At 36.7% G+C, this 13,615-nt stretch overlaps 1 protein-coding gene across 2 annotated transcripts; it reads left to right on the forward strand.

Moving 5' to 3' along the window:
• The first annotated feature begins 9,877 nt into the window (after positions 1–9,877).
• On the forward strand, positions 9,878–13,362 carry LOC130962270 (flagellar radial spoke protein 5). 2 transcript variants are annotated; one of them, XM_057888438.1, is made up of 9 exons: positions 9,878–10,272; positions 11,200–11,284; positions 11,457–11,573; positions 11,793–11,857; positions 11,948–12,036; positions 12,123–12,202; positions 12,520–12,631; positions 12,712–12,831; positions 12,919–13,362. In XM_057888438.1, the coding sequence occupies exons 1-9, from the start codon at positions 9,963–9,965 to the stop codon at positions 13,102–13,104; spliced, it is 1,164 nt and encodes a 387-aa protein (XP_057744421.1). In that variant the 5' UTR covers positions 9,878–9,962; the 3' UTR covers positions 13,105–13,362. The 2 variants fall into 2 exon arrangements, with proteins under 2 accessions (XP_057744421.1, XP_057744422.1); XM_057888439.1 differs by lacking the exon at positions 9,878–10,272 and adding an exon at positions 10,642–11,045.
• The last annotated feature ends 253 nt before the right edge of the window (positions 13,363–13,615 follow it).

Consider the following 13,615-nt stretch of genomic DNA (forward strand, 5'->3'; position numbering starts at 1 on the left):
CATAATCAAACAGAAATAATTTTTGCTGTTCAAATTGGTTAAAAAAATATTTTCCAACAAATCAGAGCAATCATAGTTATGGTAGAAAAAATAATTTTCAAGCAAGATATAATCTTTCCAAACACAGCAACTATTTCCATTAAAAATTAAGAGAACTGCCAAAAATAAATCCAACATTAAGCATTATCATAAACACAGGAAACACATTTTACCAAGATAAAAATCAAATGATGGCAGCAATGTGTTCAAAGCAATATTCAAAGCAGTTGCATCAAAACAAGATCACCATAAAAACAGATACTTCAAGCATCAATCCACTTTAACAGGAATGATCATGAATTCTCAAGAGAGAATTTCAATCCCTGTTTTCCCATTTCAATTTTTTTATTTTTCTCCCCCTTTTGACATCAAAGGGTCACCTGCAAACAGTTGTGATATAGCAAGCAAACTATTTAAAATATAGTCAAACACAGCAGAGTATCACAGGGTATCTCAAAGTTATAAGAGTTTCCAACCCAACAAAATAAAGTACCAGATTGAGCCTACTTAAGCCAATATCCTAAACCTTAAAACAGAACATTAATCATCAGACAAATTGAGATCAGAGTCTCCAACATCTTCTTCACTGCCAACTCCCAGATCCTTCTCCAAGTTTTCCAGCATCAGACCCACTCTCTCTTTACATCTCCCTCAAGCCCGTTCATTTTCATAGGCTAGCTTGCGAGCAGCCCTATGAGATTGCACCATGAGCGCAGACATATTGGAGAATTTGGTGAGGATTTCTCTTATGGATTCGGTTGCTTTGGAGGATTCAAACTGACTTTCAAGGTCGTTGTCCATTGGCATTGATTTCTTACTCTTGGTTCCTTTTACAGCACCACCACCTTTGATCATAGAAAAGTTGTTCTCCACAGCCTCATTTGTTAAATCTACCTTATAGTATTCAAAAATACACGTGAGAAACATTCCATAAGGTAAATTAGCTTTCTTGGTACTTTTTACAGACTCCCACATATGTCTAATTATGAGATAAGCAAATGAAATAGAAGAAGAAGTAACAAGGGCAAATATTATTAAAGAATCAGATACGGTTACCCTATTGTGAGAACCACTTTGTGGGGTTAAAATGTGAGTAATGATGCGGTGCAGTAGTGAGTTGGTTGGTCCAAGAGCCTTGTGAGTAGGAACAGTGCCGTCCAATCCAGACATGTTTGCACAGATATGAGAAAGAGCTTGCTTGTAAGTAAACCCAACATGTTCATCCCATTTGTCACTCATGTATACCGTCGGTCCTTCATCCGTGTAGCCAAGGGTAGCACTGATGGTTTCAGTGTTCAGAGTGATATGCACACGTTTCACATAGGAGTGAAGACTACCATCAGTCAGTCTCAGATTTGCATAAAATTGCCTAACCAATTTTGGATAAACCATTTTGTGAGTGAGGAGCAATGGGGACCATTTGATGTTGTCAAATAGAGGTTGCAAGTTGATTTCTTTGGCTGCCAGTTGCTCAAGATTCACCAAGTATGAGAGACAGATATGCCTCTTTTCCAAAACCTCTTGATGGAATTCATAGAATGCACATGTCAAGAATCTGGATGGATCATAGTGAGAGTGTGGCTTGTGAAATTTGTTCTTGAATTCTAGTGACTCAAGATTTGCCGGTTCCCTGGTTTCATGCAACACGAAACCTTTGGACTTCTGAGAGCTTCTGCCTGATGTGTGGGGTGTAGCCTTCTTTGGTGAACGTAGCGGTGGTGAAGGAACGGGTGAGGTGTGAGATGATTCTTCCTCAACACTGAGCTCCTTGTTTTTGCCACGGCCAGAACTTTTGTGAACAATCTTCTTTCTCATGATGGGTGTTTGTTTGGTAGATTGAGAGGGAGAGGATGAAGATGTAGAGTGAATGTGAATATGTGTGTGTGATTGTAGTGTGGACTGTTTTTTAGAGAGACGGATTCTTTCACTTTTTCTTGATGCAGTTTTCTTTTTCATTATGTGAAGAGAGACAATGAGGGTGGAAAAAGAAGGGATGGCCGAAGGTGGAGAGTGGAGGGAGGTTAGGGAAGCAATAAATGTTGATTGGAGAGAGATAGTGGGGGGAGTTAATGGACATCATGCGCGGTTATTAACCAAGGCGGTTTCCCAAGGATTTGAAAAGGTGGTTCCTTGAATCAAAGGATTAGTTGAAAAGAAAAGATTTGATTTGATATTATGCCTCTTTCAACTAGATATGATAAGACAGCTTTGAGATTTTATTTTCAAAAGGGTGAGGAACTAACAAAACGGTCAGAGTGTGGTCAAAGAGATTTTGTGGGGCCCATTGAAATTTATTTCTGCGCAGCCTCCCCCTTAGTCATAGCTCTCCCATCATGCATTTATTTTTATCTTGTCCATTCCTACGAGATAAAACTGAACAGAATCAGAATTTCAAAAATTTTCAACAGAGCTTATATCAAACATTCCCAAGCTTTTCCTTAACAAACAGAATCTGTCTTCACAGAGGGATTTTGTAAAAATATCAGCAAGTTGTTCTTCAGATTTTACAAATTGAATATCAATAGTACCCTTTTTCACATGTTCTCTAATGAAATGATATTTGATCTCAATGTGCTTAGTTCTTGAGTGCAAAACAGGATTTTTTGAAATATTTATGGCACTCATGTTATCACAGAACAAGGGTATACTATTGATTTTTAATTTGTAATCTTCCAACTGTGTTTTTAACCAAATCAATTGTGAACAACATGCAGATGCAGATATATATTCAGCTTCAGCTGTAGATAGAGCCACTGTGGCTTGTTTTTTGCTTGACCACATGTTGAGTGAGCTTCCAATGAAGCAACACATGCCGGAAGTGCTCCTTCTATCCACTCTATCTTCCACATAATCTGCATCACAAAACCCTACTGCACAAAAGTCATTAGTTTTAGGATACCATAAGCCATACTCACTAGTTCCCTTAATATATCTAATGATGCGTTTAACAGCCGTAAGATGGGATTCCTTTGGGTGAGATTGAAATCTTGAACATACACCCACACTTTGAACAATATCCGGTCTAGAGGAAGTAAGATACATCAGTGAGCCGATCATTCCTCTATACCGTGTCTCATCCACATCTTGGCCATCATCATCCTTTTCAAGTTTAGTGTTAGGATGCATTGGTGTTCTCATTGGTTTGGAATTTTCTAAGCCAAATTTCTTTATCAATTCTTTTGCATACTTTCCTTGGTGAATAAAGGTACCACTAGGAGTTTGTTTAATTTGGAGGCCAAGAAAGAAAGTTAGCTCTCCCATTAAACTCATTTCAAACTCACTAGTCATGAGTTTTCCAAACTCTTCACACAAGGACTCATTGGCCGATCCAAACACAATATCATCCACATAAACTTGAACAAGAAGGATGTCATCATTAGAAACTTTAATGAACAAAGTAGTGTCGGTGGTTCCCCTTTGAAAATGATTTTCTAATAGGAAGGCACTAAGCCTTTCATACCAAGCTCTTGGAGCTTGTCTAAGGCCATAAAGAGCCTTTGAAAGTTTAAAAACATGATTAGGAAAATCTTTATGTTCAAAACCGGGGGTTGAGCCACATACACTTCTCTATCAATAAAGCCATTAAGGAAAGCACATTTAACATCCATTTGAAACATTTTGAAACCCTTATGGGCAGCGTAGGCAAGAAGCAACCTAATTGCTTCCATTCTAGCTACCGGTGCAAAAGACTCATCAAAATCTATTCCCTCTTCTTGATCGTAACCTTGGGCCACTAATCTAGCCTTGTTACAAACAACTTGTCCATCCTCACCAGGTTTATTTTTAAACACTCACTTAGTACCCGTAACTTTCTTACCATCCGGATGAGGTACTAAAGTCCAAACCTCATTCTTGTCGAATTGAGCAAGCTCCTCTTCCATGGCCTTGACCCATGATGGGTCTTCAAGAGCTTCTTTCACATTATTGGGCTCCATTTGTGACAAAAATGCAAAGTTGCTTGGTTCGGATTGTCTTTTGGTTGAGGATCTTGTTGTTATTCCTTGGGAGGGATCACCGATTATGAAGTCATGAGGATAACCCCTCATAGACTTCCATTCTCTAGGCTTCCTTTGTGGTGTTGAGCTTTGATGAGTTTCTGTTGGTCTTATTGTTTCAGTTTCTCGTGCTATCTCAGGAGACAAAATGGAAATGTCTCCTCCAATCTGACGAGACAATTCTAGACTGGCAGATTCTTCAATTTGGGCAGACTTGGGATTTTCTTTGCTTGTTCCAGCTCCTTCACAATCTGAATCACTCTCTATCACAGTACTGGGAATTAAGTTAGAATCACAAAAAGTAACATGTATGGATTCCTCTATGGTTCTATGTTCTTTAAGGTAAATTCTATAAGCTTTGCTAGTGGTGGAATATCCAATAAACATTCCTTCATAAGATTTTGGATCAAACTTACCAAGATTTTCTTTGTTGTTAAGCACAAAACATTTGCATCCAAAAACATGAAAGTACTTAAGATTTGGAGGGGTTCCTTTCCATAGCTCATAAGGAGTTCTTTTCAACCCTTTTCTAATTATTGTTCTATTCAAAATATAACATGCTGTATTTACAGCTTCAGCCCATAGAAATTTAGGAACTTCATTCTCACATAACATAGCCCTAGTCATTTCTTGAAGGCTTCTATTCCTTCTTTCAACAACCCCATTTTGTTGAGGTGTTCTAGGGCATGAAAAATTATGAGAAATTCCAAAGTCATCACAGAATTTTTCAAAGTCTTGGTTTTCAAATTCTTTTCCGTGATCACTTTTCAAATGAGCTACTTTTAAATCTTTTTCATTTTGAATTTTCTTGCAAAGGGTTGAGAAAGCATGGAAAGCATCATTTTTATGAGCAAGAAAAAGTACCCAACTAAATCTAGAGTAATCATCTACCACTACCAAACCATAGTGTTTACCTCCTAGACTTTGTGTTCTAGTTGGACCAAAAAGATCAATGTGTAACACTCTAACGGCCTTTTGGTTGAAATTCCATCTTTTGGTTTAAAAGAGGATTTGACTTGTTTGCCTAATTGACAAGCATCACAAGTAATATCCTTATCAAATTTAATTTTAGGAATTCCTCTAACCAGATTTTTCTTCACTAGCTTAGAAATTTGGTACATGCTAGCATGACCCAACTTTCTATGCCATAGCCATTTTTCAGATTCAAGATATGTAAAACATGTTACATTTTGTTCTTTCAAGTCCTCAAGAGTTAATCCATACACATTGTTGCATCTCTTAGCTTCAAAAAGAATATCCCCAGTTTTTTCACAAACAACCAAGCACACAAATTTTCTAAAAATTACTTCAAATCCTAAATCACACAATTGACTTACACTAAGTAAATTATGCTTCAAACCATTGACAAGAAGAACATCATTTATACAAGATGAAAAGTTTTTACCAACTTTTCCAACAGCCACTATCTTTCCTTTTCCATCATCACCGAAAGTGACAAGTCCTCCATCATATTCATCAAGCTTTATGAAGAAGGTTGTCTTTCCGGTCATATGCCTAGAGCATCCACTGTCCATTTACCACATATTTTCCTTCCTTTTGGATGCTAGGCATACCTACAAAATAAGCTCAAGTGACCTTAGGTATCCAAATTTTCTTGGATCCTTTCACGTTAAACCATCTCTTATGTCCCAAATTATTGTAATAAAAAACAACCTTGTAAACTTTATCACCAATCATTCTTTCACCAAAGAAACATTGAATGGGAAAATGACCACTTCGGTTACACAATCTACAAAACCTTGGAGTTGCTGTTTTGTTAAAGTAGGTGGGATCTTGAAACCTTGTGTCATTGGATGAAGAAGCTTTATCTTTAAAGGAAGGTTTCTTATCAGATTTATAAAATCCCAAACCAGCTTTATCAAAGAGTGATTTTTGACTAGCCAAAATTTGATTTAGATTTTCAGAACTTTGAGTAAATTTAGCTAAGTCATTTTCAAGATTTTTAACCTTTTCCAGCAACTCTTTCTTTTCTTTAAAACAGATTACATATGAAACTACCGAGTGATCACTTTCACAACTTCTAAGTTGGGCTTTCAACTGCTTATTTTCTTCCACAAGATCACAGGCAGTTTCGGCCTCCCTTAGCTTTTCTTTGAGAAAATCATTTTCAGCTTTAAGAATGAAAATTTGTTGTTCAAGATCTTGATTATCAGTCAGAAAACATCTTATTTTTTCAGAAAGGTGATCTATCATAAGATGAAGGTCTTCAGTGTCAGGGTTTTGAAAAAATACCTGATCTACATGATTTGCCATGAGACAAGGCTGTGACTTCGTCTCAGATTCTTCATCACTATCCGAGTCATTTTCTAAGTCTTCCCATGATGCCATCAGACCCTTCTTCTTTCCTCCTTTTTTCTTCTCCTCCCTTTTTAACTTGGGACAATCAGATTTGTAATGCCCCATTTCCTTGCAGTTGAAACAAGTCACTTTGCTAAGGTCTTTCTTCATTTCCCTTGAGCTGTCGCCTTTGCCCTTGAACTTCATCATTTTCCTGAATTTTTTGGCAAACAACACAAATTCATTTTCAGATGAGTTATCACTAGATTCATCATCCAGAGGGTTAGTAACAGAAGAAAATGCAATTCCTTTCTTTTTTTACTCCTTTTTTAAATAAGTGTTTTCAAAAGTAAGAAGGTTTCCTCTCAAATCATCAAGTGTCATGGAATCAAGATTACTGCTCTCAGAAATAATTAAAGCTTTTGTTTCCCACTCTTTAGTGAGACATCTCAGCACTCTTCTCACAAGCACAGAATCAGAATGTGTTACTCCCATAGCATCCAAGCCAACAGTGATGGTGTTGAACCATTCGAACAGTTCATCAATGGATTCTCCTTCCTTCATTGTAAATATTTCATATTCCCTGTTTAACATGTCTATTCGAGTCTTCTTTACAATGGTGGTTCCTTCATGAGTGATTTGTAATTTATCCCAGATTTCCTTTGCCATTGTGCATCGTGATACCCGTCAGTACTCCTCGAAGCTGATAGCACAGTTGAGTAGATTTATGGCCTTGGCATTTAGCTCCACTTTCATCCTATCTTCCTCTGTCCAGCTTGCTTCTGGTTTAAGAGTGACTACTCCTTCAGCACTAGTGTTAGTAGGAAACTGTAGTCCTTCTAGGATGATCTTCCAAAGCCTGTAGTCTACTGCTTGCACAAAGATCTTCATTCTCTCCTTCCAATAGGTATAGTTTTTCTCATTGAAAAGAGGCGGTCTGTTGCTTGATTGTCCTTCTGTGAGATTGTACGATACCAGATTTGAGCCACTGCTTTCTGCCATGAGGATCTTTTCTCCAAACTGCAAAGCTTGATCTCTTTGAGACCAAGTTCTAATACCAATTGATGGTTTCAATGGCTAAGAGAAGGGGGGTTGAATCTTAGCCCCCTTTTTTCTTGATTACACTTTCTGGTTTTTGAGGAGACTTTTCTGTTTTTGTCTCGTCCCTAGCCACGAGATTTTTTACTTTTGTCTCGTCACTTGGCACGAGATATTTTTTATTTTAGCTCCTGTGCGGCAGAAACAGAAATGAAGGAGTAGAGAGAGAAGATTACACCCAGATATATCCTGGTTCAGCTGCTAAGTGCAATGCAGCCTACATCCAGTCTCCATCACAACAATGATGGAATTTCACTATAATCATCCAAATTACAAATTGTAAAGTGCTAACCCAACTTACAAGGGGATTCCCACAGAATCATGAAACACAACATAGATGAACAAAGAAACTCTAAGACATCTATGACTTTTTCTTTTAATTTTGCACTCTCTGCCTTTTTCTGCTCTATGACTTTTTCATACAAACCTCACTTGTTTGCCTTTTTCCATGAGACTCAAGACATGACAAAATTAAATAGAAAAATTACAAAACAGAATACATTGAAGGAGAAGAAAATCTGTAAGCCTAGGTAGCTATGAGACTTCTGTGCCTTGCACTCTCACTTTCTTTCCTTGAATCAAACCGTGACTGTTCACCCCTTTTATAGAGAAGTGAATCCTTCACAGTTGAAACACAAAACCGAGCTTAGCTTCTTTTCCTTCAAAACAGAATCGGTTCGGCCACAGAGAGAGAAGAGGAAACTCATGCAAAAGCCAACATGCAAATACCTCTAGTCCTTCCTTGGTCATCACTCTTCATCAATCCGAGCGCTCCATCCTTGGCTTCCTCTCCAAGATGGATTTCTGGCCCTTGATGCTTCATGATGATGATGGCTTCATCTGTTCCAATCTCTGCCTCTTCCATCACTTCGCCACTCTAGCTACTTCTTGTGGTGGTTGAGCAGAATCAGAGACAAGTCATGCCTCCAAAGATCTTCCTTGCTGGCCGAATCTTCATCAACCATTTTTGGTATGAGGAAGCCAAGATCTCATCACAGAATCTTACCATACGTGATGCAGATCTTAGCCACAGCATACTTTTCTTTTGTTATGTTTTCTTGCCATCATTAGTTTGATGGTCTTGAAGCATGCATCTTCTTCTTTCATTCGGTCTTCCATTGTTTCCTGGACAATGACCGAAACAAAGAAAGAAAGAGATGAGAGAGAGAATAAGCAATCTTGGAAGAAAAGTAATTAAGTGAGTTAAACCAATTAATTGGTAAAAGTTGCTTTTACTTCCCTTAGAGTGGCGTGTAGCAAGAATCATAATGATTCCCATCAAATCAAAGTCAAATTCTCTCTCATAGTTCGCATGTAATAAATGGTAATGTAATTAATTTGAAATCCATCACATGGTTGAAATGGGTTCCGTTGAAGGCAAACCCTACTTTCATTCAAATTTGGTTTCGGACCCATCATGCTTGCCTTCAAGCAATTTTAATTTTGGGCTTGTAAAAATTCATCCTGACCCATTTAACACATCATAAATTCAGCTACATATATTAAACCATTTTTGTACCAAAGCTGACGGATTTAACCAATTGGGCTTAAGTAACAATTTCTGGCCCAAATATGATTTCAGCCAACGTTATCACAATGTCTTAATACGAAGGCTGAATATTTTTGATACAATTGGGCTTGACATTTTTCTTTTCTTTTCGGCCCAATTTATACCTGCACAGCAAAATTAATTAATTAACATATATGAATCAAAATTAGATTAATAATTTTACTGTTAATAATGTTTGATCATCATCAATTTAAATTAGAGTTTTCCAAACTCATCAAGGAACACTGAATAAATTATACAGAAACCAATTAAAACACAATATGAAAACATATTTAAAAAAAGAGATTTTAGAAGTCTTTATTTGAGTGGCCTTCTAAAAGTTAAACAATAAAAATGCAATAGAAATAATCCTTCAAAGGAATAATCTTTCAAAGTCTTCACTCCATAATTCTTCATTAAAAGGCATATATAGATTTTATTCGGGTTTCGCACTTCCAAAACTATTATCCGAACTAAGTACTAGAGAGAGCCATTGATTTGGTTCTAGTTAGATCCGATTACCTGTTGGTTTCAGAACCAATTTAATTGATTTGGTTCAAGTTCAGACCACCCGCTACCCATACTCACCCCTAACTATGATTTTCATGAAGTTTGTCAATACAGTAGGTAAACTTGCTCCAACTTAAAAAAAAATGGATTTCGAAAAGTAATGATGAAATCATTTATTTTGAAAAATAATTGTTTTTTATTTTATTTTAGGAATTTTTTTAATTTTCATTCTGAATTTTTTGTATATCTTTTAAATATTTATTTAAATATTATAAAAAAATTCGAATTAAATATTTAAATAGATTAAATATTTATTAAATATATTTTTTTATTATTTATGAAAAATATCATGTTTATTGTTGGTTTTTTGTGGCACTTCCAAATTATTGAAGCCGTCTAAGAGTGGTTGGTGTCTTTATGACATTTGGTTACTAGTCTTATCTTCCTCTTCGTTTCTGTTTCAGTCTCTTGAAATGGCAGCTGTAGTCAGCCACCACCACCACCACCACACCCTATTATTCACTACCACGTGCTCCAAATCTTCCATTAGAACCACATGGAGAAGTTCGCGCGCAAACTCTGTTCGGTGCTGTTCCGTTACCACGACTCACAATCAAAGCGTAAAGTTGAGCAACGGCAACGATTCCCTCCACATATGCAGAGTCCTCAACGGAATGTGGCAGACCAGCGGAGGCTGGGGCCGTATCGATCGAGACGATGCCGTCAACGCCATGCTCCGCTACGCCGACGCCGGTCTCTCCACCTTCGACATGGCCGATCACTGTAAGTTATACTCTCTCTCTCTCTCACTCTCTCTCTCTGCTGACGTGTAGTTTTCCATCTGAACTGATTATGAGTTACTAATTAATTAATTAATTAATTAATCAATGGTTAAAAAAGTGTACTTTAGTTAAGCTGAATTTTGAACTATGCAATACATAGCGGAAATTTTGCAATATATGTGATTAATCATTAATGTATTGTATAGTTTCAAATAAATCATAATATGAATATATTAATATTATTAAGAAGGAAAAGGTGATAGTAAAGGCAACGTAAAAAATTTGGAGCCACATAAAATAAGTGATGTGCATGCTGATATGGTAGCCACATAATATGAATATATTAATATTATCCTGTGGCTCTGTTTGTGCTTAGTTGTTAGGAGCTAATAACACAAGTTACTTAAAAGGAACTTACCTATTTCATATTCCTGCTGAGTGCTGAAGCCTGAAGATACTGCTATACTCACTGAAGCAATCTGGAAATGTCTGAGTTATTGATGCGGCTTCCTTTGAGCAAATTTACTTTCACTGGGAATGGAACAGTAAGGGCTAGGAGATATAAGCATGTGAGTTCATGCCAGTGTGTGCTAGCAGAGGATAAGCGAAGGGTTGTTGTGAAGAATGGGAAGGATGCGTTGGATATATGTCGCGTTGTTAATGGGATGTGGCAGACGAGTGGTGGGTGGGGAAGAATTGAGAGGGATGGTGCTATTGATGCTATGCTTATATATGCTGATTCTGGGTTAACCACTTTTGATATGGCTGATATATGTATGCAACTCGGCGCTTTGATTGGTTGATCATGTTAATTTGGGATGTGATCAGTTGATCATTATAGATGTTATGGATGTGGATTCTCCAAACATGCGGTGATTTTTGTGATGAGGACTGTTTTTCTCATGTTGGTGTTCTTCGAATTTTGCAGATGGGCCTGCTGAAGATCTATATGGCATTTTCATCAACCGAGTTCGTCGTGAGCGTCCACCAGAATTCTTGGAGAAGGTCAGAGGGTGAGTTTGCTATGTGACTTGGTATTCTATTCTTAAGTCCTTTTTGGCTTGAAGAAAGCACTAATTGAGTTTTGTATTATGTTTCATTATATCCATCCTACTATACAATGGTATATTGGTGATTTAATAAGCAAAGGTATTATTGTCTCAGTCATTTTATCACATATTGCAGTCTCACTAAATGGGTACCACCGCCGGTTAAGATGACAAGAAGCTTTGTCAGTGACAGCATAAATGTTTCTAGGAAGAGAATGGATGTGGATTCCTTGGACATGCTTCAGTTTCATTGGTATTTAATCTTTTCCCAAGTGTGATTATTTGACTTTCTGAATTCTGACTATCACTCTGTGCAAGATTCTTGTCATCGTTTTACAGTTCTTAAATTTTGAGGCAAACTCAGCCATCAACATTTTCTGACATGAAGAGTCATCTATCTTATCTTCATATTCGGTTGTCGAAATGAGCAATTCATTCTCATTATCTAAATGTATTCCTCTATTGTCTTTAGGTGGGATTATTCAAATCCTGGCTACCTTGATGCACTAAAACACCTCACAGATTTGAAAGATGAAGGTTAGTTTTGTTTCTGAGCTGCGGTTAATGGTCCCTGTGTAAGTTCATATCTCATGATTTGATCAAACTACTTTAGTTAGCTCTGTACAGGTAAGATCAAGACAGTGGCTTTGACAAATTTTGATACAGAGAGATTACAAATTATTCTAGAAAATGAAATTCCTGTTGTAAGCAATCAGGTAAATCCAAGTGCTTTGTTTGTTTATTTTTCTCAGTTACTCTAATAGTTTGATGGTGCGTGATTCTCAGTGTTACTTCACTTCAGGTGCAACATTCAATTGTTGATATGCGTCCACAACAGAGAATGGCAGAGCTTTGTCAGCTTTCAGGAGTCAAACTTATAACGTTTGTCTAACCCCCCTCTCGCTCAACCACCCACATAATTACCTAAACACATTCAATCCATCATACATTCATCTCTTCTAACGACTCAACTGCAATATTAAGAACTACGTTTTTATGTGAAGTTCCCATGAAATCTGTATAACTATGTTTTTAATACGTTCACAAAGTATTTTAACATTTCATGGCTGAAATGAAAGAAATAGTATTAGCATGAAATTAAATTTCAGCAGCAGAAAATAGTTTTTCTCAAATATAAGATGATAGTGAAAGCATAAGAAATCAAACCAAATTTTCATCAGTGGTCGGTTTTTATGCAGGTATGGGACGGTAATGGGTGGTCTTCTGTCTGAGAAGTTCCTTGACACCAACATATCTATTCCCTTTGCTGGTCCAGCATTAAACACTCCCTCCCTTCAAAAGTACAAAAGGGTATGATTTCGCAACCAAGTTTAACTATCTACATTTATAGTTGAATTCATGTGTTAATCTGCACTCGGCACATGTGGCAGATGATAGATGCTTGGGGAGGATGGGGTTTGTTCCAGGGACTGCTAAGGTCGCTTAAACAAGTAGCTAATAAACACGGCGTTTCTATCCCAACTGTTGCCGTCAAGTACATTCTAGATCAGGTAGAGTTGATTTAGTCTTCAGCTCAAATTCAAAATCTTTGGCAGACATTCACATTACAGTTATTTTGTTTATTTCCAAATTTGCAGCCTGCAGTAGGAGGATCAATGGTTGGTGTTAGACTTGGGTTGTCGGATCATATTGAAGACTGCAATGCTATCTTCTCGCTTGTACTCGATGAAGACGATGTAAACAGCATAAGAGAAGCCTCAGCAAAAGGAAAGGATCTGCTCAAAGTGATTGGAGATTGTGGAGATGAGTACAGGCGTGCATGACTCCTGCCGCATGCATATCAACCAGGCAAACATTGTTATTTATACAAACATAGGACAAAACAGCATAAATGTTATGGGAGAATTCACGCCTAATTTTAATTTTGTGTGTATTGAATGGTTTTGTAATCTAGTTTTGTACCTAGGTAAATTCAAAACGCTGCAAATTACACGAAGAGAACTAGTTTTGTACTCATAAAAGTCTTTATTGGACAAAAAGACTTTATAGTTAACTTTAATTTTGGATAGATTTATCATTTTTCTATATTTTCATATATAGAAATAGTAATTTATTCATTTTTTATAAATATAAAATTAGTTTAATTTATTTGTAAATTTATACTTTACATTTTTAAGGATAAAAATAATAATTTATTACTTTCACATTTTAAATATAAAAATTATTCTTGTCTAACATAACAATAAATAAAATAAAATGCAAAAAAGGCTACAATTAAGTGAATTAACTAATCAAACCAAATTGTTATAACTGTTTTTTACATCACGCACTATT

Source organism: Arachis stenosperma, chromosome 2 (genome assembly GCF_014773155.1).
Source record: "Arachis stenosperma cultivar V10309 chromosome 2, arast.V10309.gnm1.PFL2, whole genome shotgun sequence".
Lineage (NCBI taxonomy): Eukaryota > Viridiplantae > Streptophyta > Magnoliopsida > Fabales > Fabaceae > Arachis > Arachis stenosperma.